Here is a 21328-nt window from a genome sequence, read left to right as displayed (position 1 = left end):
AGAAAGGTTAATTTGGATATGCTGGCTAAAGTAACCATGATTACCCTCTACAAAAGGGTAAAAATAGGGGGAAAGCATGGTTACTTGAATGGATACGCGAGAGAAGTTATCTTTCCATAATTTCATGCATAAAGTGATCATATAATACCGTAATGGTGATTCATATTTTTAAGACTCCTAGGCATGATTTTGAAAAAAGAAAAGAAAAGTTGAACAAATTATTCGCTGGACTACAACCTTTCCAAATGATTATAAACTATTTTTAAATTATTTATAAATGATAACATGTGTGATGATAGGGGAGGAGCAGCACAGCATGACGGGACTGATAAATGATAATAATACAATTTGGAGGAATTCTGTGGGATCTGCAGCAATCATCGTCTTATTTTTTTTCTTTGAGCAAGTATATTGCCACCATCCAAATTTCAAATCTATTAATTGTGGAGTAGCATAGCTATAATCTGGACTAAGACTTTCCGTTTCAATATCGGATTTATATTAGTGCTATACTAGCACAATATTGGTACGGCATGGTACAGAATTTTTTTGGTATATCAAATATTGTAGACTTCTTGACGTGGTGGACTCCGATCGCAGCCATTGGTGCCTTCCTGCGTTGCATCCATCGAAAGACTTTTCACTCAGCAGATATGGGCATGAAGGAGTCCTGGTCGAGCTAGACTCCGAAGGCCATGTGGTGCGCATCCGAGGCACGTGCGGTCTGGACGATTTGCCATTCGTACTGGTATTGGCCCGTTTGGACTGATACTAGGTAGTTTAATTTGGGCATTAGCTGATATAATGTTTTTGTTTTTTTTTTTCGTACTAGAGTTTTGATATGCCATTCATACGGCATATCCAAATCTGGATGGCAGCCAATCGTACTGATAGGATGGCGTAGAAGCGTCGAAACTTCCTTTCCTGTTTGACAGGCGTGCAGCTTTTTTTTTTTTTGGTGCACACGTGCCGTTCTGGATAGCGCAAAAAGGCGGAAACCACAGAGAGAGCGGGCCCCTCCTCTCGGACCTCTCTCGATTCCGTCGAAGTTCGAACGGAGGGCGAAGATTTTATCATCCACCCTCCTCTCCTCTTCTTCGATCTCTCCGCCACCTTCTCCTTCTTAGCTCCCCAACTCTCCCGGTCGCTTGTTTTCGATCTCACCTCCTCCTCGAGAGCTAGGGTTTCGGTTCTCTCTCCATTTCACTCCTTTTTGTGATTCTCTCTTCTTCGATCTCGGAGCTCCAGTGCCATGGCGCCGATCTCCGTTCCCTGTCCTAAGTGCTCCGTGATCGCTCCGCATGGCGCGTGGCGTCCCCAGCCGATCCCAATGATCTCGGTTTCCAAGCCGCGGACACCTCTGCTCGCCGGATCCGCCCGGTTTACGTTGCTGAAGGTCAGTTCTTTGTCTCGGTTACTTCGGTTTGGTGCTCCGTTGGATTTGGCTCTTGTTTGGGTGCTATGGTTAAGAGAAATGGATGAAAGATTGGTCTTCTAGGTGTTTTTTAGGATTTTTGAGCCATCTTATGGATTATTGGTATTAAGTTTTCTTAGTATTCGGTGATTACGACATTTAATGAAGCGCGGAGAAAAATTCGTAAGAAGCATTTGATAGTTATGGAATAGTCATTGTTGAGCTTATAATTTATGCCGTTTGTTTGGGCCATGATTTGATTTGGTTTGGATTTTGCATTCTTGGGCATTCGAACAAAGCTGATGATGAACCTTTGAAGGCAGTTTATGTAATTTTAGATGTGTCTGATCATTTCTGATCAATCGGAACGCAAATTCGATTTCTTCGTCCTTTGAACTTTTAGTTTCTTGACTTTTTTGGGGGAAAATCCTTTCCTTTTAGATATTGGGAGAGTGTAGAGTATACAAGGACTCAACAAAAATCGGTTCGACAGAGTTCAGAAATGAAAATTAATATTCATATAACTTAATATCAAGTTAATAATATTGCATTCAAAAATTTTGCATTAGAAAATCAACATTTTCTGGGAACACTATAACTCAAAATTTAATATGAATGGCTTAAAATGATGAATTGTTGTTATGCGGGTCTAGCCAAGGGTCGGATGTAAACTAATATTACTTTACGCTTGTCAGAGGATTGACTAATTGTTTATTCTTTAGAGATTATGCTTTTTATTGGACACTTAGGGAGCCTCACTAAGTAGCTCATTGATTTGCAAACTGAGGTGTTGTACTATATTTCTTGTCCACTTGGTATGGTGTTGTGTTATCTTCCTCATGAGTGAAGCTCCCCAATTGGAGCTGATACGACACATATTTTTTCCTAAGAATTTGAATGAATAAGACTTTTGTTTAACAGAAGAACAATAATAAAAAAAGATGATGGTTTCATGTTGTATATTAGTCTCATATCTAATGCATAGGGGATTGCTGTGCTAAGATTAAGTAGCTAAGAGAGCAGGGGAATTTGAATTTAGATTCATGGAGTGCAATTTGGATGCAAAGAGGAGGGGGAAAGAAGGAATTTAAATTTATGGCCAAGGGCTATATCTCAAAATCTCAATTCAATAAAAACATGTGACGGCAATATGTTAGATTATAAATATGTACATTTATATATATATATATATATATATATATATATATATATATATATATATATATATATATATATAGATTATTACAATCATAAATTTATATTATTATGATAATAATAGTTATATTATAATAATATGCGATATTATTATAATAATAATATTGTATTATATGATTAATAATATAAATGATAATATATTAGATTATATTACATTATATTATATTCTATTATATGATTAGATTATAATAATATTATATTATTATGTATATATAATAATATAATATTGTTGGGGGAATAAGGTTTTTCCCCCAAATGACACGAATGCCCCAAAGAAGCCGCACAATCGTCGACCCTGGAAGGCCGAAGTCGGCACCCGAACTCGGAACCTCCGACCTAAGAGAAACCCCAATGCCCGAGGCCTACTTTTGTCAGCCACCTACTACGGCTATACGTCTCCGAGGTCCGGCCAGAGACCGTACTATGACGCCCCTCCGGCATTTATTGCGCATGACCGCTGTGATCCTCCGGCACACTCCACAATAAATATGGATCTCCAGCTTACTCCACAATAAATATGGATCTCCGGCTTACTCCACAATGAATGCGGATCTCCGGCTTACTCCACAATAAATGCGGATCTCCGGCTTACTCCACAATAAATGTGGATCTCCGGCTCACTCAACAATTAATGCACGTGACTCCTGTCATCTACGGACTCCCAGCTCTCCACGGCAAATAAGCCCAGCAGAGTCTAGTCAACTGTGATAAGTCTCTGATCTCGGCCATACCTCCGACACTGATGCAATAAATTCGCCTGGTAGCGTGCTAGTTCGGGTTGTACAACGCCCTCATCGCCGACATCAGTGCAATTATTCGCCTGACCAAGCGCCGACCTGAACGACATGCCGAGCCGTACTACGGCTTCGCCCCGTTACATCGCAGGTAAACCGACCCCCGGTCTATAAAAGGGGGTTGGAAAATCGATACTGAGGACACGCACCGTTTACCTCTACTCTACACGATTTGCCCCCTCCCTGACTTGAGCGTCGGAGGGCCGGCGCCGGGAGACCCGGCCACCGGCTCGTGTGCAGGCACCCAGACGGAGGACGCCGCCCACTGTCGGATCGTCGCCCAGCCGCGGGAATCAGCCGCTCCTTCTCGCCGATCGCCCCAGACGGAGGACGCCGCCCGTCGACGAACCACCGCCCCACCGTGAGTAACCACCTCCCGCTCCCTCTCCTCGACCGAAGATTGCCCCCGGGTCCAATTTCCAGCAACAGTTGGCGCTAGAGGAAGGGACCGAGTAGCAGTCATGAAGTTGAGAAGTAAGGGAGCCTCTAACGTCTCCCGGCGTCCCCCGCAAAGTCCTGGACACTCCGTCCAGAATTTCCCAACTCCAGCTGACCCAGGTCCTCAGGTCCAGCTGGAACAGTTCAATGCCCTGGTACAGCAAGTCCAGGCCCTGGCCGCCGCCATGCAGGGCCTACGGCGCGTGGAAGCTTCATCGGCGCTTCCCCCGCAGGCCCAGGCCCCGCCGGAGTGTCTCCCCAACGGCCCGATTTTCCCCAGTCAAAATCTGCATGGCTCCTCCAGAGCCAACAACGGAGAACGGGCTACTCCCCGTAGGGAGTTACCGAGAGAAGGTTTCGATCGGAGACCCCAACTTTCCGAGGCGGAGTCAGCCCCGGACCGCCAAGGGCCGGCGCAAACCACAACGACAATCCCACGGGTGGGGGAGCTCGACCGAAAAGTTGAGCATCTGGAGCGCCAGATTGCGGCACTCCACGGCAAGAAGGCGAGACAGGAAGGGGACTTTGAGTTCACTGCCAAGTCCCCCTTCTCCCGCCAGATCGAGGACGAGCCGGTTCCCGTGAGATTCAAAATGCCTCAGGTGGAGCCCTACAGCGGAATCACCGACCCCCTCGACCACTTGGAGAGTTATCGGGCCCTCATGGCCCTACAAGGGTCCTCGGAGGCCATACTCTGCAAAGCCTTTCCAGCGACCCTCCGAGGGACCGCTCGGCTTTGGTTTTCTGGACTGAAGCCGAACACGGTGTCCTCCTTTGAGCAGCTCGGCAGGCAGTTCGCCACCAACTTTGCTGCCAGCCGGCGCCAGCGACGGACATCAGACTCCCTCCTGGACATCAAGCAGAAGGAGGGGGAGTCCCTCAAAGAGTACCTGGACCGCTTTACCGCCGCCACATGGGAGGTCCGCGAGCTAGACCAGTCGATAGCCATGTCGGCTCTGAAAACTGGGGTTCGCTCCTACCGATTCCTCTTCTCCATCGAGAAGAGCTTCCCGGCCGACTTCACCGAAATGCTGGCCCGAGCCCGGAAGTATGCTAAGGCCGAGGAGGCAGTCGCCTCCAGGCGGGGAGCAATCGAGCCCGCCTCTAAGAAGCAGAAGAAGCGCCGCGAGGAGCGCGGCCGACAAAGGAGCCGGTCTCCCCGCAGAGAGAAAAATCTCCCCAGACTGAGGAGTCCGCCCCGTCAGCAGGGGCGACCTCAGCAGAGGACACCTCCTCGTCCGAGGTCTCAACCACGGCCCCGGACGTACCAGGCGAGGTACGAGAACTATACACCCGTCAATGCGCCCCGGGCCGAGATCCTGATGGAAATTGAGGGTCGGGACTTCTTCCGACCCCCGCCTCCTATGCGAGACACGGGATTTCCCCGAAATACCAGGAAGTATTGCCGCTTCCACCGAGACCGTGGGCACGACACGGAGGACTGCTTCCAACTCCGGGACGAGATAGAAGCGCTCATCCGACGGGGAGTACTCAACTGGTTCGTGAGGAATCGACCTGAGGAAAGAAGGCCGGCGGAGAATGTCGCACCAACCGAAAATCCAGGCGACAACAGGCCCATCGCCGGCACCATCAACATGATCGGGCGGGCCTCGGCAGGAACGGCCGCCCAGGGAACACCCCCGAAGCGCCCACGTACTGATGAAGTCATCTCGTTCTCGGACGAGGACTTAGAAGGGGTCGAGACCCCTCACGATGACGCTGTGGTCATCTCCATGATTGTAAATAGGTTTGATGTAAAGCGTGTCCTAGTTGACAATGGAAGTTCAGCCAACATTTTGTACTACCATGCCTACCAAAAAATGGGGTTGACAGGAAGACATCTCCGGAGAATCAATGCCCCGCTAGTCGGGTTTACCGGAGATGCGGTCTCGGTTGAAGGTGAGGCTAGCTTCCTTGTCACAGTTGGCCTCGCCCCCCGGGAGAGCACTGTGAGGATGGACTTCTTGGTGGTCCGTCTGCCCTCGGTCTACAACGCCATCCTTGGGCGCCCAGGGTTAAACACCCTTCGAGCCGTGGTTTCAACCCGCCATTTACTCATGCGGTTCCCCACCGGCCAAGGAGTAGGCGAGGTCCGCGGAGACCAACTGGTCGCCAAGCAATGCTACATGGCGGCCCACACAGTGAAACAACCAGCTGAGGCGCCAGACCGCCCGACGCGCCCCTCACTCCCCATAGAAACCCTCGATGCAAGGGACACCCCCTGGAAGAAGCAAGTAGAGCCCGGTGAGCTCCTTATTCAAATCCCACTACGAGAAAATTTTCCCAAGCTAACCGTGCAGGTCGGCTCCGGCCTCGGCGCCCATGAGAGGGATCGCCTCGTCAGCTTCCTGCGGGATAATGCCGACGTCTTCGCCTGGTCGCCCGCGGACGTGCCAGGAATTGACCCTGAGGTCATGGTCCACCGACTTCAGGTGAAACCAACCAGCAGGCCTATAAAGCAGAAGAAAAGAGGCTCCGCCCCCGAGCGACAACGAGCTGCGGCCGAGGAGGTGGACAAACTCCTCGGAGCCGGCTTCATCCGGGAGGTCTCCTACCCGGACTGGCTCGCCAACATAGTCCTCGTAAAGAAGGCCAACGGAAAATGGCGTATGTGTGTGGACTACACCGACCTGAACAAGGCCTGCCCAAAAGACAGTTTCCCCCTCCCGAGCATCGACCAGCTCGTCGACTCCACCTCGGGACACCAACTGCTAACTTTTATGGACGCCTTTTCAGGATACAATCAAATCCGAATGGCGCCAGAAGACGAGGAGAAGACGGCCTTCATCACCGACAAGGGCACCTACTGCTATAAGGTGATGCCCTTTGGCCTGAAAAACGCTGGGGCCACCTATCAGAGGCTGGTCAGCCAGATTTTTAAAGACCAGATCGGCCGGAACATGGAAGTCTACGTGGACGACATGTTGGTGAAGAGCCGAGCAGCGGAACACCACATAGCCGATCTCGACGAGACGTTCGCCAAGCTCAGAAAATATCAAATGAAACTCAATCCGGCGAAGTGCGCGTTCGGGGTCACCTCGGGCAAGTTCCTGGGTTTCATAGTGACCCAGCGCGGAATTGAGGCCAACCCGGAGAAAATCCGGGCACTACAAGAGATGTCGCCTCCAAAGACAGTTAAGGAGGTGCAGCGGCTCGCGGGGCGGGTAGCCGCCCTGGGAAGGTTCGTCTCTCGGTCAGCCGAGTGTTGCCTCCCCTTCTTCAAGAGCCTCAAACGGCCGAAAGACTTCCGGTGGACAGAAGAATGCCAGCAGGCCTTTGAAGATCTTCGAAGCCTTCTGGCTTCTCCCCCGCTGCTCACCAAGCCCCGGAAAGGCGAGGTCCTTTACTTATATCTGGCCGTCTCCCCAGCCGCAGTGAGCTCAGTTCTCGTCCGGGAAGAGGACAAGCTCCAAAAGCCGGTCTATTACACCAGCCGGGTTCTCAGGGATGCCGAGACCCGATATTCTAAACTTGAGAAGACCATCTTCGCTCTCATCATCTCGGCTCGGAGACTCAGGCCTTACTTCCAAGCCCACACGATAGTTATATTGACTGACCAGCCCATGAAGCAAATATTGCAGAGGTCGGATCGTGCGGGGAGGATCGCCAAATGGGCGGTCGAGCTCGGGGAATTCGACCTCGAATATCGGCCCAGGCCGGCTATCAAAGCTCAGATACTCGCAGACTTCATCGTGGAGTGCACCCTTCCGGACGACCCCGACCTGCCATCTGGACCCGCGGAGGAGGCCCCGAGGCAGCCATGGGTCCTGCACTCGGACGGGTCTTCGACCTCGGGGGGTAACGGGGCCGGACTTATCCTCACTAGTCCAGACGGAGTGGTGGCTGAGCAAGCCCTGCGCCTCGAGTTCCCGGCCTCGAACAATGAGGCCGAGTATGAGGCCCTGATCGCCGGGCTCAAACTGGCGAAAGAACTAAACGTGGGAGACTTGACGGCATTCAGCGACTCCCAGCTGGTGGTGAACCAGGTCCAAGGAGATTTTGAAGCTAAAGAGCCATCCATGCAAAAGTATCTCCAAAAGGTGCGGGAACTCATATCTGCCCTGAATTCTTTCAACATTCAGTACATTCCCAGAACGGAAAACCTCAGGGCAGACCAGCTATCCAAGCTGGCAAGCTCCCGCATGAGCGAGCTTCCTAAGGGAACCGCGCTCGAGTATCTTCAGACCCCCAGCACGGAGGAACCCGAGCCTACCATGTGCATCGGCTCCGAGCCAAGCTGGATCGACGGGCTCGTCTGCTACCTTCAGGACGGAACCCTACCTCATGACGAGATGGAGGCTCGCCGAATCAAGCGCCAGGCCCCCCGATATGTCCTATACGAGAACAGGCTCTATCGACGATCATTTACTTCCCCCCTTCTCAGATGCCTCCGCCCCTCCGAGGCGGACTATGCTCTCCGAGAGGTCCATGAAGGGATCTGCGGAGATCACCTGGGGAGCCGGGCCTTGGCCCATAAGATCCTGCGGCAGGGATATTACTGGCCCACACTCCAAAAAGACGCAACAGATTTCGTCCGCAAGTGCGATCGGTGCCAGCGAAACGCCAATATCCAGCGCCGACCTTCAGCTCTGCTGACCTCCATCATCGCCCCCTGGCCGTTTGCCCAATGGGGGATCGACATCCTGGGGCCCTTTCCCCTCGCCACCGGACAGAGAAAGTTCCTGGTCGTCTCCATCGACTATTTCACCAAATGGGTCGAGGCCGAACCTGTCGCCCGGATCACCGAGCAAAGGATGCGGGATTTCGTATGGAAGTCTATAATCTGCCGATTCGGACTACCCCTTGCCCATCCCCAGACAAACGGGGAAACCGAGGTAACTAACCGAACTATTTTGCAGGGACTTAAAGCTAGGCTTGATCGGTCCAAAGGACAGTGGGTCGAGGACTTGTACAATGTCCTTTGGGCGTACCGGACCACGTTCCGACTACCCACGGGAGAGACCCCCTTCAACCTAGCATACGGCACTGAGGCCGTCATCCCGCTGGAGATCGGCCTGCCTTCTCCCAGAATGGAGCATTACGACCCCGACACCAATTCTTCCCAGCTAAGGAGCAACTTGGACCTTGTCGAAGAAACGAGAGAGGTCGCCCGGGTTCGCATGGCGAGATACCAACAGCGAACGGCCCAATACTACAACTCCAGAGTCAAGCCCAAGCTCTTCAAAGTAGGGGACCTCGTCCTCAGGAGAGTCGAGGCTTCTCAACCGACCGAGCAAGGAAAGCTCGCCCCAAATTGGGAAGGGCCGTATCAAATCGCCCGGGTACAACGACCAGGGGCGTACAAATTGAAGTCCCTGGAGGGGACTCTGATCCCACGAAGCTGGAACTCCGAGAATCTACGGATGTATTACCAATGAAACCCTAAGGGGTTCAAAACAATCAGGACAATGGACTCAGCTCCTTTTTCTGCAAAAATTTCTCTCACCTTGATAACTGTAATCCTCTTTTAATATTGGGTCGTCTGTGATCCTCAGATTCCCCGGCCAAAATCGGGATGCCTCGAGGCTCGACCGTAGAGTCCCAAACTCCCTCGACCTCGGAAAGGATCGCAAGACGACGAAACGTGGAATGGAGCAGGATTCCTCGACTAAGGCCGAGATGCCCCGAGTGTCGACAGTGCGTGCCCAGACCCCTCGACACTTTGGAAAGACGGGGTAGTACCTTCGCGGCCCCCCGTGGCGCTCATCACCAACAACGGGGTAGTACCTTCGCGGCCCCCCGTAGCGCCTCCTCAACTAAGGTCGGGATGCCCCGAGGGTCGACCGTAGAGAACCAGACTCCCTTGACCTCGGGAAGGCGCCGTGAGGGGTGGAAAGGGTGGCTCCACCTGGGGCGCCACGAAGTGGACCCCCAGGAGCGGTCGACGATCCCCGATCCCCGAAGCGAGCGATCCCTCGACTAAGGTCGAGATGCCCCGAGTGTCGACAGCGCGTACCCAGACCCCTCGACACTTCGGGAAGACGGGGAAGTACCTTCGCGGCCCCCCGTGGCGCTCATCACCAACAACGGGGTAGTACCTTCGCGGCCCCCCGTAGCGCCTCCTCGACTAAGGTCGGGATGCCCCGAAGGTCGACCGTAGAGAACCAGACTCCCTCGACCTCGGGAAGCGTCGCAGGTCGACAGTGCGTACCCAGACCCCTCGACCTGACGAACGATTCCTCGACCAAGGTCGGGATGCCCCGGGGGTCGACCGTAGAGAACCAGACTCCCTGGACCTCGGGAAGGCGCCGTGAGGGGTGGAAAGGGTGGCTCCACCTGGGGCGCCACGAAGTGGACCCCCAGGATCGGTCGACGATCCCCGATCCCCGAAGCGAGCGATCCCTCGACTAAGGTCGAGATGCCCCGAGTGTCGACAGTGCGTGCCCAGACCCCTCGACACTTCGGAAAGACGGGGTAGTACCTTCGCGGCCCCCCGTGGCGCTCATCACCAACAACGGGGTAGTACCTTCGCGGTCCCCCGTAGCGCCCCCTCGACTAAGGTCGGGATACCCCGAGGATCGACCGTAGAGAACCAGACTCCCTCGACCTCGGGAAGCATCGCAGGTCGGTAGAGCGTGCCCAGACCCGCCGACCTGACGTATGATCCCTCGACTGAGGTCGGGATGCCCCGAGGGTCGACCGTAGAGAATCAGACTCCCTCGACTTCGGGAGGTACCACAGGTCAGCAAAGCGTCCGCGGACCCGCCGACCTGACACAAGACCCCTCGGCCAAAGTTGAGGTGCCCCGAGGTCCGACCACAGGGTCTCAAACTCCCTCGACCTCGCAAAGAGCTACAAATCAATAAAGCCTCCCCAAGCCCTCTCAACCTCGGCGGGTGCTGTCGGGTCCGTGAGAAGCCCGAGCCCCCTTAAAGTCAAAAATGACTCCGCAGGTCGACGAGGAAGGGAAGCAGCCTACCCCACCATGCGAAGCATAACTCTGAGAATGAAAGAGGTACATTCAACTGGACGCCCTCCTTGTCAAATTTTATTTACATATTGCTGAACGGAATCTTAATGTTGAAGCCTTATCTCGCCCCAAAGTCGGGCCTCTCTAACGGGTCGGCTTAGGATCGACCTCCTAATTACATTATGCATGCACCGTTCGTCAAGTCTCCGAAACTGGTACAGAGGATTTCATAAATTAGTGCCCGACTTGGCTCTTCGACGTAAACTCCTACGTCCGGCTAAAAAGTGGTCCCGGCCACGAATGCGCCAGCCAAACACGGGTACCAAGGCAATCTCTGAAAACCCCAGCCTTGCTCACCGAAGCCTCGGCAGAGTCCGAGAACAATAACTACGAAAACCTTCGGTAATAACCTGCCTATTGGCCCGCGCTCCCTCTGAGGAGTTTGGAGTTAAGTTCGGAGACCCGACTAAACTCCCCGATTAGCGGCACATACAGACCTAGTCCGGTCTTAGTTAAAGGGCTAAGGCCCGACCTCGACACCTTGGGACTTCCCTAAAGGCTAAACGCGATGACCTCCACGTCTCCCAAATCCGAGCTATAGGACTTAGGGAAATTTTCTAAAAAACTCAAGACTCGGAGCTCCTCTTCGTCGGGATGACTGGAACCCGAGAAGGCTAAGACGTAGCCCGGGAAGAAGGGCAACTTCGTTAAGCAGCCTGGAAATTAAAATGCAAAGCTAGGCCATCGAGGCTGTTCGCTAAGGCCCTGGCCTCGGTCACGACAACAGAGGGAAAGATGAACACGGAATGGCAAAAATACTTTTTCATTAACAAAGGGCCGGAAGGCCAATTACAAAATTGGAAGTCGGCCGCTCAAGGGCCGACCTCGGATACAATGAAAAAGAAAGAAAAATACGCTAAGTCCTAAGCGGCGGGAGCCACATCCGGGGGGTCGTCCGGCACATTGATGACCTCAAGACCTTCCTCCGGAACAGGCTCGGGGTCGGGAGCAGGAGCTTCGGGCACCACCTCCGGGACAGCGTCCGTCTCGGCCGCCAGAGCCACCTCCATGACACCGTCCGCCTCGGCTACCCTCGTCGAAGGCTCGGCGGGGTCTTGCTCATATATTCCCGCCTCGGATGTCAGGATGGTGGGAATGGCTCGCTCGTCGGACCCCCAGCCCCGGTCCTCCCTCGGACGGACCGTCGAGAAGTCATACTGAGGGCAGTACAGGCGCACCTGCTCTCGGAAGTTCTCGAAGCCTCGAAGGAAACCGTCGACCGTCTCCTCCTCCAACATGTCGCGGAACTCTTGCGACTCTTTGAAGAGCTCCACGGCGTGCTCGGCTCGTTCGAGAGCCCTCCTCTCCCGGGCCTCAAGTTGCTCGATTCGGAGGCGAAGGGCCCTCTCCTCATACTCGAGGGCCGCGACCCTGGCCTGGACCTCCCCCAAGCGCGCCTCCGTGCCGCGCATGGTTGCCTTGGTCATGGCGTGAGCCGCCTTCTCCTCCTCAAGCGCCCCCACCACGGCAGGCGCTCGGCCTCGGTGGCCGCCCACCGAGCCTCGGCCGCGGCCGACACCGCTTCTAGCTCGGCGATTCTTTTCTTGGCCGGCTCCAGCTGCTGGCCGAGCTGCCGAACTTCTTCTCGATACCCGTGGGCGAGGAACGCCATGGTGTCGAACTCGAGAATATGCTGAAAAAAAAAAAAAGGGAAAAAAAGAAGAAGCGAGGGTATTGTGAGTTGAAAGGCACGTATGCACGCTAATAACTCAGGAAAATTAAGAAGGAAACTTACCCGGGCGGTGCTGCAGTAAGCACTGCCGGCGACCTCCTCCAGCGAAATCCCTCGGAACGCGGCCCGGTCCGCTGGGAGCACAGCACGCCGCAACATGGAGCGTGCGACCTCGGCGTCCTGAAGGGCCGAGCTCCCCTCAGGAACGGAAGAGTCTGGCTCAACCGACTCTTCTCGGAAAGCTCGGGAAGAGCTCGGCACGATCGGACCCGAGGTCCCGGAGCCGCTCGCCTCGGGGCCTCGGGCAGGCCCGGGTCCTGGCTGCTGCGGCCGGGCCACGAATGATTCCCCCCACTGGGCAAGGGGGGCAGGGCAAGGAGGGGCCGATGGGCTCGCACCACTGACCACCCGCTCCTGCCTCGGGTCGGCCGCAGGGGCCCCCGCCTCGGGGCCACTCATCCCGGCCGACGAGGAAGCGCCGTCCGTCCTCGCCCTCCTCCGAGGCTGGGGATTAGCCCCCCCGGCCTCGGCCTCCCGCCTCCTCAGGCGGGAAAAAAGCGACGTGTTGCTGGTCGGCATGCGGGGAATATCTGAAATCAAAAATTTTGTTAAGTGTCAGGCCAGTGGCAGTAAAAGCGAAAGACAAAGAATGAAAATAACGTAGCCGCCCTTACCCTCGGGGCGCGCCGAGCTCAGACCCACGCTCGCCAGGGCGCCCTCCCGCAGGAGCTCGGACAGGTCGTTGCCCCTCCCGAGGGCTCGCACAGAGTCTAGGATCCTCAGCTCCCTCCCCGTGGGCTCGGAGAGTCTGTTGAGGGCCTTCAGCCGTGGGTGTCCCCACCTCGGCTCAAACCCCCAAGGCGCCGCGGACGCCAGAAAGAAAAACTTCACCTTCCACTCGTGGATCGAGGAAGGGGCGCCCCGGAAGAGTGACATACCGCCCCGAAAGGCGAAATATAGCCACCCTGCGTCCGCCGGGTTCTTCTTTAACAGAAAACACCGGCGGAAAAGGCCTACCGTGATCGGGATCCCGTGCCCGAGGCACAGGGACAAAAACCCGATTATGGTCCTCCATGAGTTCGGAGCCAACTGTGCCGGGACGAGCTGGTACTCGGCCAGCAAGCTGCTCACGAACTCATGGGTGGGAAAACGCAGGCCCGCCCAGAGTGTCTCGCGGTAAACCGCGATCCGACCTGGGGGCGGCTGCGTCACCCTGTCCCCCGGCCCTGCGGTTTCAAGACGAAACCCGGGCTGGAAGAAGAAACGGGAGCGGATTGTCTCCAGTTCCTCCTCTGACATATTCGACCCAACTTCTTCGGGACCGAGACTCATTCTCACAGAAGAATGGAGTAAAAATTAAGAGCAGAAAATGGAAGTTGGCAAGGAGAAGAAAAGAGGAAACTCTAGAGAAAACAGGAAGAAAACCTACTGGACATTGCCAGAAATTGCTCCGAGCACCGCCGGCAAAATTCGGTTGAGGGAGAAAACAAGGGAAAAAAGACGACGAAAATGAGGGGAAGCCAAACAAGACCTTTAGGGCAGACTCGTGGGGTTTATATAGACCCCCCTGACGGCCCAGATCGATGGGGTCGGTTCCCATCCCCCGATCGGGCTGCGCCACGTGGCGACCTCTGAGGCCGAGGCACTGCATCCACTCCGGATCAATAAATCGAATACGAAATCAAAGTGTTGTCCCATCGGATCTCGGGACCTCATTATGGGTCCACAGAACCCCATCGCCTCGAAGAATGAGCGGACGGCACCCCCGCTCCCCTCGTTTAATAAAATCTGGGACACGTGGAGCCCCGGTGTGGCCTCCACTCCTCCGAAATTATGACCCGGTAACACGAAATCGGAAGCGTCCGACCCCTGGTCATGCCGCGTGTCCGTTTTGAAACCCAAAATGGCACGCTCATTGATGAGCGGGAATTCTCGATTGTGGGGCCGAGGCGCCACCCCGTCGAACCCGAGGACCCTCATCCTGGGTCCGCCTCACAAACCAACCTCGGTAATCCAAGAGACACCGCCCCCGCTATAGTCGCCTTGAAAGACGTAGGGATATGGACCCCATCATTAATTCGCCGAACAAAGTAACCTCGAAACGCCCAAGGGCGCAGGTCCTACCACGAAAATTCCAAGAAACATGAGGGTGCGGACGAAGTTCGCCCCCCAACTTTAACGATGGACTTTACTTCCTACGTCCGAGCCCACAAGCCGCTCGAACTCGGAAGTCGGGGGGTAGTGTTGGGGGAATAAGGTTTTTCCCCCAAATGACACGAATGCCCCAAAGAAGCCGCACAATCGTCGACCCTGGAAGGCCGAAGTCGGCACCCGAACTCGGAACCTCCGACCTAAGAGAAACCCCAATGCCCGAGGCCTACTTTTGTCAGCCACCTACTACGGCTATACGTCTCCGAGGTCCGGCCAGAGACCGTACTATGACGCCCCTCCGGCATTTATTGCGCATGACCGCTGTGATCCTCCGGCACACTCCACAATAAATATGGATCTCCAGCTTACTCCACAATAAATATGGATCTCCGGCTTACTCCACAATGAATGCGGATCTCCGGCTTACTCCACAATAAATGCGGATCTCCGGCTTACTCCACAATAAATGTGGATCTCCGGCTCACTCAACAATTAATGCACGTGACTCCTGTCATCTACGGACTCCCAGCTCTCCACGGCAAATAAGCCCAGCAGAGTCTAGTCAACTGTGATAAGTCTCTGATCTCGGCCATACCTCCGACACTGATGCAATAAATTCGCCTGGTAGCGTGCTAGTTCGGGTTGTACAACGCCCTCATCGCCGACATCAGTGCAATTATTCGCCTGACCAAGCGCCGACCTGAACGACATGCCGAGCCGTACTACGGCTTCGCCCCGTTACATCGCAGGTAAACCGACCCCCGGTCTATAAAAGGGGGTTGGAAAATCGATACTGAGGACACGCACCGTTTACCTCTACTCTACACGATTTGCCCCCTCCCTGACTTGAGCGTCGGAGGGCCGGCGCCGGGAGACCCGGCCACCGGCTCGTGTGCAGGCACCCAGACGGAGGACGCCGCCCACTGTCGGATCGTCGCCCAGCCGCGGGAATCAGCCGCTCCTTCTCGCCGATCGCCCCAGACGGAGGACGCCGCCCGTCGACGAACCACCGCCCCACCGTGAGTAACCACCTCCCGCTCCCTCTCCTCGACCGAAGATTGCCCCCGGGTCCAATTTCCAGCAACAAATATAATACATTATTAAATTAGATTCTAATCTGTTAAATTATATTATATTGTTGTATTATATTACAATATTATTATATGATGTTATATTATATTATGTTATAATTATAATAATATTATATTACATTGTAGTAATATTGTACTATTAATAATACATTACTATATCATATCATATCATATTATGTTATATTATTATGCTGTAATATTCAATATTATATTACACTATATTATAATAATATTATACAAAGTAATAATATTTTAATATATGATAAAATATAATATTATATTATGTTATGCTCCATTATGCAATACTATGCAATATCCTTTATCGTCATTTTATCATACCAAAAGTGCTTTCTCATTTTGATTACCAAACATATGTTAAAGTTTCACAGTATTTTAGAAATATTGTTACTAAACAGCAAATAGCTTTTAATAAAAACTCTACTTCCAAAAGCTCTACTCTCTGAAAGCTCTACTTCTAAAAGCTTTATAAGCTCTACCGCCAATAACAATCCTAAACAAGGCAATGAGGGGCTTGCCAAAATCCTAGAAGACAAGTTGGGGACACGGAAAAGTTAGCTTATTAGTCATGCAATTTAAGTTCACACAATTAGGTTGTAAACCCTTTGATTTTTCCCCAGTCATCAGAATATTCTGAAGTAAGATGAAAGAAAGCAAAATCTGATATATGGTATTGTTCATTTTCGAGGTACAAGTCATAAGGCGAAGAGTCTTATGGGCACTTAGGTCAGTTTAAAAGGAATAGAACCATTATATCATCTGGCCAATTGTTCCTTCCCAGCAATGCTTGATTCATAGCATTTGGTCCAAGTAAATGCCCTTTCTTGTCTTGGGAGTTATGGGTGTTTCTGATTACCTTCTTCTAAAGCATTGTGTTATGGTGTAATTAAGTTTTGCATATATTGCCTGTTAGACTGACTGAATTCAGGGATTGACTTGTACCAGCTTGCCAGTTTCTATTGTTTTCCCCCTTTTATGTAACTCTGAGACTTTCTTTTTTCTAATGGTTTATTTTCCTGCTTTTTTGATTTTATTATAGTACTAGATTTATAATTCTTCTGCAGGGATCTAATAGGAGCCACTCCCCCATTTTGAAGGCCCAGGTTCAGGAGGTATCTACTGATCAAAATTGAATTTCATATTATAAAAAATAGTTTTCCTTCTTTATAGCCATATTTTCCTTATAAGGTTGCTGTTGAGAGCTCTTCAAGTTCTTACCAAATGACATCAACCAAGCCAGGAGATTTATCATCAAAAGATGAAGAAGCTGGTTATCAGGAGGAATCTGCCAGTCAAGCTACAGTACCAGATTCCACGATATCTGCATATATTGCTGAAGCTTCCAAACTTGTTAAGTAAGACTTTCAACCTATTTTGCTGTTTTTCCCTAAAAATGCAGTACTATATTCCATGATATCTGCATATATTGCTGAAGCTTCCAACCTTGCTAAGTAAGAATTTCAACCTATTTTGCTGTTTTTCTCTAAATATGGAGAAAATTCAGGACTTATCTTGTTCCTTATCAAATAGACTACTGAAGACTAGTTCAAAAATTATTGTAAATAGGGATAGGAAAAAAGAAAGAAACGGAGTAGGCAGAGAATTTGCTGGAGACTACCAGTCTCAAGTAAAGAGCACTAGGAATTTGAAAGATATGAAAACTTGTAGTCTCAATTAGTAAAGATGCGTCAGTCATGGAACTCTATATCACACTGAATTCGAACCAGCGATGGATGTCCTAAAATCCTTGCCCTGTCATTGGAACACAACTCACTGTGGCAAGCTCTTACCAGCCCTAAGGCCTTGATTTTCGAATCCAGTTTTCAGTACCCTCAACAAACTATCAATCAGGCCCAGCGAGTGCTTACCCCAGGAAAATCCCTGCTAATTGAGTTTGATAGGCTATTAGCATGGGACATATATATTTTGGTCTGATGTGAGCTGTAGATTTAGTTGTAAGTATTTCTTTCCTTCTCCAAGCAGGTTGGTGGATTCAAAAGATATAACAGAGCTGCAGCTAAAACAGAAGGATTTTGAACTCATAATAAGGAAAAAAGAAGCTATACCACAGCAAGCTTCTGTTGCTCCAGTGATGATGCAACCTCCACAAGCTGTGTTTCTACCTCAACCCCCAGTTTCCCATGCAACTCCACCTCCCGCAGCTGCAAGTCCATCTCCAGCGGCCCCGGCACCGGCTTTTCCTCCTGCAACAAAGGGAGGGAGCAAATCATCTCTTCCTCCCCTCAAATGCCCCATGGCTGGCACATTTTACCAATGCCCCGCACCTGGGGAGCCACCATTCGTGAAGGTAATCCTTCATCCAATTCTCATTCAGATTCTGTCGTTTTTGATAAGTTCTGCACTTCGTACGTAGTATGCCACATAAGATGCTATTCGTAGGTTACATAAATATATGCCTGCATCCACAAACTTAATATGTCAGGCTTATGCATTTGTCTTTCTGTAATGCATATCTTTTGCTGTGGAAATGGTGCGTCAAATATTGTGACTGAGCTTCTGGACTTTGCACTTGTGATTTTGCACGCTGTTAACTAACCTGTATCTATTACATAGATTGGAGATAAGGTGCAAAAAGGCCAGGTGGTTTGCATCATTGAGGCCATGAAATTGATGAATGAGATTGAGGTAATCTTCCTGTCCTCAACCCCTCCCCATCCAATCTATACATTAATGCAAAATTTTGTAGTATTTATATATTTTTAATGCCATTAGATGTAATTATTGCCATTTGACAGTTCGCATTTAATGGTTATTGCATTATGCATTCTCAGCTCAAACTATCTCATATTTGTTTCTTTTTTCGATAGTGTTAGAAGGATTACTCTTAAGAAAAAGAAAGCCATAGTATGAGTAAATGTGTATATGCCCTATTACTAATGCGAAAACATAAACAATTAACTGCATGGTAGAATTTATATAAATTGTGAAAGCAATGGACATAAAACCTTCTCGAGCAATAGAGAAAGGTCTTCAATCAAGAAGTTAATAAAATTCAAGTCCCATGAAGCACATTGCAGATTTAGGGGCATGCTTCATATTCAAGCATATTGGATACATGACCCCTTTACCCTTTTTGTCATGCAGGCTGATCAATCAGGGACAGTAGTTGAGATACTCGCAGAGGATGGAAAACCGGTCAGCATTGATACAGTATGTTTCTTTCTTATGCACTTTCCTCTCTAAACGCTTTTCCCTTCATTCTCTTTTCCTCTATCTGAAATTCTTGTCCTCTATCTTTTGCAGCCCTTACTTATAATTCAGCCCTGACGGATGAAATACCAGGTTTTGAGTAGCTCAGGAAAAAAACTTATGGATGAAGTTTATTAGCCAGATTACCTTTCATACTTGTCTAATTTATCATCTGTCATTTATGGGTGGTAAGTATTTATTTCATCTGGAGAATTAAGTTATGTGATGGGTAAAGGTAGATGGTGCAAGGTGCAGGGATATCTTTTGTTAATTTTGGGCCTGTTGCACCCCGATGCTATATCGCAATTTTCCATGTACGCCCTCCCTCGTGGATGAATTTCTTTCTTGGACCTCAGAAGACTGGAGATTGTTGTAATTCTGATTTCGTACCCATAGTAGATTAAACATGATGCACTAGTCAGAACATACGTTTCAGTTAATGAAATCAAATTTTGATCTATGAAGCAAATATGCAGCATGGTGATGTTTAAGATGTGATTGTGCATTGAGCTTGAATTTTAGAAATCCAATTCAATTGAGCTGTTGGTTTACTTTTTCAAGGTCTGTTTTATGTTGGTGAAGTGCTGCATGCTTCAATGACCCAAGCAACCTAACAATAGGTTGTGCTCTAAACCAGTTCCTGATCCTCTCTGTCAAATGTAATCCTTGCAAGGACTAATCAACCCCAAGATTTTTGTGATGCTATAAATCACCTTCTAATTGGATTTCCTTTTTCATGATTTTCAGGAAAAAGGGAAGGCGAGCCTCCCACTCTCCATTAATCTCTTCTTCATTTTAGCATCTTTATTCAGCAACTCCTGGACCCCTGGTGAGGGATTTCTTTTTACTGGATTAGACGTCCAGCACCCAACAGCCGCTCCCCCACCCCCACCTCCTTTTCTTTCTCAAGAAAGGGCTTACAAATCGATAACTGGACTCGTCTTTCCATGTAGCAATGTGTTTAGCAATGATATGATTCTGTTTGTTGTTAATAAAATCAAGTTACAGTGCAAGAACACAATGGCAAATTCGAGGATGAGATCTTATTTATGGGAAACATTGCCTTTATTAGAACCCAAAAAATCATAAACACAATTCATGCAAATTGGATTACAATATTCAGGCTCAGGTGACATTGATGATCGGGAACAAATTTCTTATTGTGCAGTCTCTTTGCAGGGACACGGAGTGAATGATGCCTAAAATTTGTTATACTGGGAGGATGTCAGCAGTGGGTTAGGGGGATTTTAACAAGTTCTGGAACCATTGAACAGAGTTCTTAGGGTATCTCTTCAGATTGTCCTTGTAGTCCACGAAATAAAGACCAAATCTTGAAGTGTATCCTGCAGCCCATTCCCAGTTGTCGAGGAGGGACCACACAAAGTATCCCCGTACATCACACCCATCTTCCCTGCATGGTAAAAATAACAAACATAAGCTGTTTCGTTAGCACCAAGAAAAGCCAAACAACATAATTTCATCATCAAAAAAAATTTGTTTTCATGTGCTCCCCCTTAATCACATCTCTAAAATTTAGCAATCATTTTTTTTTTTTTTTGATAAAAGGTCAATACAAATTTTTACTTGGTTGTAGATTTGAATAATTGAAGGCGAATCTTGGTGTAATGGTACAATTGCTTTATTGTGATATGGATGTCGTAGGTTCGAAACATGAAAACAATTTCTCTACATATGGGGGTAAAGCAATGTACATATGATGCTTTTGAGACCCCGTAATGGTGGGAGCCTCGTGATACTTCTTTGATAAATTTTTTGACATCTTCACAGTGCACATATAGTTAAATAATAATACATTCATGTCTTTTTGTTTTTTGTAAGCAAAAAGGAGGAGAAAAAGCTCCACCTACTTCATTAGGAAAATCTTGGGGAAAGTTGACAAGCAGCTTTAAGCTGCAAGAAGAGAAGAAAAAGAGACGGGGAAGAAGAACAAAAGCTTTTGCTCATGTTCCAGAACTACAAGATGAACATTTTTCTTGAAGCTACTTCAGCAAGGTTCACGGTCTGGATTAGATACTTGACTTCCTTTTACTCCAGAGAGTTCATGGATTTGTGTCCGCTGGACTTTAGATTTCATAGGTGTTATGTCTTTCCTATTTTATTCTGTTGGTCCTTCAAGAATAACTTCGATATATGGTCAAGATAACTGTATGGCATTTGTATACAAGGCCATGACTAATGTATAGGCTGCTTATGTTTGTAAGATATCTTATCTAATTGGGTAGCCTTTCTTCCTTTTAATTTTAGAAAAATGTTGTGACATTATCTAGAGAACCTATGAAATATTATATATGGATATTTTGTAAATAAAATCTTTATGAGAAGGCGAATTCATAT

The 21328-nt window shown here is 49.9% G+C and overlaps 2 protein-coding genes across 5 annotated transcripts in view; one reads left to right on the top strand and one right to left on the bottom strand.

The window, feature by feature from the left end:
* Positions 1-955: 955 nt before the first annotated feature.
* Positions 956-21303, top strand: LOC103709279 (biotin carboxyl carrier protein of acetyl-CoA carboxylase, chloroplastic). Of its 3 annotated transcripts, XR_015967207.2 has the most exons (9): positions 956-1396; positions 16828-16875; positions 16952-17118; positions 17747-18071; positions 18338-18409; positions 18869-18934; positions 19028-19593; positions 19721-19802; positions 20813-21303. XR_015967207.2 is itself a non-coding variant. In XM_039127534.3 (7 exons), the coding sequence occupies exons 1-7, from the start codon at positions 1253-1255 to the stop codon at positions 19049-19051; spliced, it is 846 nt and encodes a 281-aa protein (XP_038983462.3). In that variant the 5' UTR covers positions 956-1252; the 3' UTR covers positions 19052-21303. The 3 variants fall into 3 exon arrangements, 1 of the variants encoding a protein (XP_038983462.3); XR_015967206.2 differs by having other exon boundaries at positions 19721-21303; XM_039127534.3 differs by having other exon boundaries at positions 19028-21303.
* BGLU40 (beta glucosidase 40) overlaps positions 19995-21328 on the bottom strand; it is a 21492-nt gene continuing 20158 nt past the window's right edge. For both annotated transcript variants that reach the window (XM_017843381.5, XM_008794502.6), the window contains exon 13: positions 19995-20384. In XM_017843381.5, coding sequence (XP_017698870.4) covers positions 20210-20384 — 175 coding nt within the window. In that variant the 3' untranslated portion in view covers positions 19995-20209. The remainder of the gene's footprint in view (positions 20385-21328) is intronic.

Source organism: Phoenix dactylifera, chromosome 7, assembly GCF_051530095.1.
Source record: "Phoenix dactylifera cultivar Ajwa chromosome 7, Ajwa_hap1_PhDact_Kaust_v1.1, whole genome shotgun sequence".
In the NCBI taxonomy this organism is placed as follows: Eukaryota; Viridiplantae; Streptophyta; class Magnoliopsida; order Arecales; family Arecaceae; genus Phoenix; species Phoenix dactylifera.
The sequence above is the reverse complement of the archived record's forward strand: the minus strand, read 5'-3'. Positions and strand labels throughout refer to the sequence as shown.